This window comes from Eimeria mitis, genomic scaffold, assembly GCF_000499745.2.
Source record: "Eimeria mitis Houghton genomic scaffold, Emh_scaff6658, whole genome shotgun sequence".
Classification (NCBI taxonomy): domain Eukaryota; phylum Apicomplexa; class Conoidasida; order Eucoccidiorida; family Eimeriidae; genus Eimeria; species Eimeria mitis.
In genome coordinates this window covers 480-2,737 of record NW_013574793.1, presented here as the reverse complement: position 1 = coordinate 2,737, position 2,258 = coordinate 480, and the positions used below count along the sequence as shown (strand labels likewise).

The window sequence follows — 2,258 nt, the reverse complement described above, 5'->3', positions numbered from 1 at the left end:
GGAGGGGATTCAACAAGTTGCCAATGCTGTTCGTGTAAGCTAAAAGTGGATGTCACACAGTGCTGTCCACCCCGAGCTTTCGGGTGTAGCGACGGCCTTCTTCCACTTTCATGCACATTGCCCTTCATGTATGTCAATTAGGTCACCCTTGGACCTCGTGGACGCAATATTCTTTTGGAAAAGGACTACGGACCTCCGTTAATTGTGAATGATGGGGTTACGATTGCACGCAATATTGAACTGCCGAATAGGGCGCACAATGCTGGGGCGAAACTCGTGCAAGAAGTGGCATCGACGTCAGATGAGTGGGCCGGGGACGGAACGTCCTCCACAACTATCCTTACGGCTGAAATCGCAAAGAAGGTGTGTTTTGTCTCCTCGTTGCGCTGCGCGCATTACCAGTCGATGTATAATCTGGCCTCCATTTGCTGCAGTCACCACTTGTGTATTTTCCGTGTGCAGGGAGTTGAGTACGTGAACCAGGGACACAACCCCATCCCGTTGCAGCGCGGAATTCAGAAGGCTGCGCGTATCATGATGGACGAAGTGAAGAAGCTCGCAAAACCCGTAAATGGTTTCGGCGACTTGTTGAACATCGCCACTGTCGCCACGAGCGGGAATGCGTCGATGGGCGAAGTAATTGCCAAGGCTTTCGACAAACTCGGCAACCACGCAGCCATAGTCCTGGAGAACAATCCATCGCAAGAGGACAATGTAGGAGAATAAGCCAACTATGATTCGCAAAAGCCCACGTTGGTCATGCTGCACGTGTGTGCGGGTGAAGGTGGACCGCAGCGTCCACGCCCACTATATACTGCACGGACAGTGTGGCATTGTCGCTGTTGTTGCAGCTTGAATTTACCGAAGGCTACACGTTTGAAAGAGGCTACAGCTCCCCCTACTTCTTGCTGGGCGAAGAAGCAGACTTCATCGAGTGGAAGAACCCGCACGTCATGGTCTGCGATTACAAGATTGAGAGTGCGCAAGCAATGCTTCCAATTCTTGAGCATTTCGTGAGGACCAAAGAGCCTTTGGTCATCATTGCTGAGGACTTCTCCACAGACATGCTCCAAACCTGCATCATCAACAGCATGAGGAGGCTCCTCAAAGTGGTGCGCAAAGGATTCGGCTTCAGCTCAGCTCACCCGAGACAGCACACGCACAAACACTCACGGAACGCGCCATGCGGCTCAGCAACCCGGACGAGGTTTCTAGAGGGGAATATGCAGGTGCGAAAGTGCAGCGTAAACATACATGACAGTCTTAACGTATGTGTGCTTTCAGGTGACTATCCGGGCCCCTTCGTTTGGCGAGCGCCGGAAGGACTACTTGCGCGACATTGCAGTGGCAACAAACGCCCAACTAATATCTAAGGATTTGGGTCTACCTTTAGAAGAGGCGACAGCTGAGCATATCGGCAGCGCTCAAGGAGTTGTAGTGAGAAAAGACAGGACATCCATCTTAACAAGGCCTGAGTTCCAGGAACAGATCCAAGAGAGGTGAACGAAATATATTTATATATATAATGCACAAATATATGTATATGATACATATTCATATAATCTTTATCATGCAATGCTTCTGCTTCTGCATTCGCTGATCGCCGCTACGAGGACGATGCGCAGTGGTTACTTTTGGGCGCTTTGAGTTCTTGTTTCAGAGTGCAGAGACTTCAGGGCGAAATGGAGACGGCCACTTCGAAGTTCGACAAGGAGAAGTTAGGCGAGCGCATTGCTGCTCTGTCAGGAGGCATTGCAAGGATCATGGTAAGCATCGCGCAGATCGTTGGATGCCTCAGCAGCCGTGACTGGAGGGAATTGTTGTGTGAAGTCTTTTTAGTTTATATGTTCGTTGAGCATATTGGCTGGTAGCGCATCTGGCTTTCACGGGGTGCGAGATATTTGCAGATTGGCGCATCTACGGAGACCGAGCAAAAGGAGAAGAAGCTGCGGTACGAAGATGCAATCAATGCAGTACGAGCAGCTATTGAAACTGGGTATGTTCCAGGCGGTGGCGTTACCTATCTGGCACTAAGTACTGATCAGTTCCGAAAGAAAGTTCTGGACACGGTGGAGCAGACAGCCCGTGAAGAGATGAAGGGAGTGGACGAGTCAACGGGAGAGGAGTTCCAAGTGGTTGGTAAGTAGCAGTAGCAGTTGTTATTGCTGTTGCTGCTGTTCCTGTTGTTGATGTTATTAAAATAGTTTCGTGGTAGTTGTGAATCTCTGCAGTGCGTGCCACACTGCAAAGCGAAGCAG

At 50.3% G+C, this 2,258-nt stretch overlaps 1 protein-coding gene across 1 annotated transcript; it reads left to right on the top strand.

Moving 5' to 3' along the window:
• Window positions 1-23: 23 nt before the first annotated feature.
• Window positions 24-2,147, top strand: EMH_0088480 (TCP-1/cpn60 chaperonin family protein, putative; the record flags this gene model as incomplete). Its single annotated transcript, XM_013501302.1, has 7 exons — window positions 24-34; window positions 252-363; window positions 463-714; window positions 852-1,112; window positions 1,285-1,499; window positions 1,661-1,766; window positions 1,908-2,147. 7 exons carry the CDS (start codon window positions 24-26, stop codon window positions 2,145-2,147), a joined length of 1,197 nt encoding a protein of 398 aa, XP_013356756.1.
• Between the last annotated feature and the right edge of the window lie 111 nt (window positions 2,148-2,258).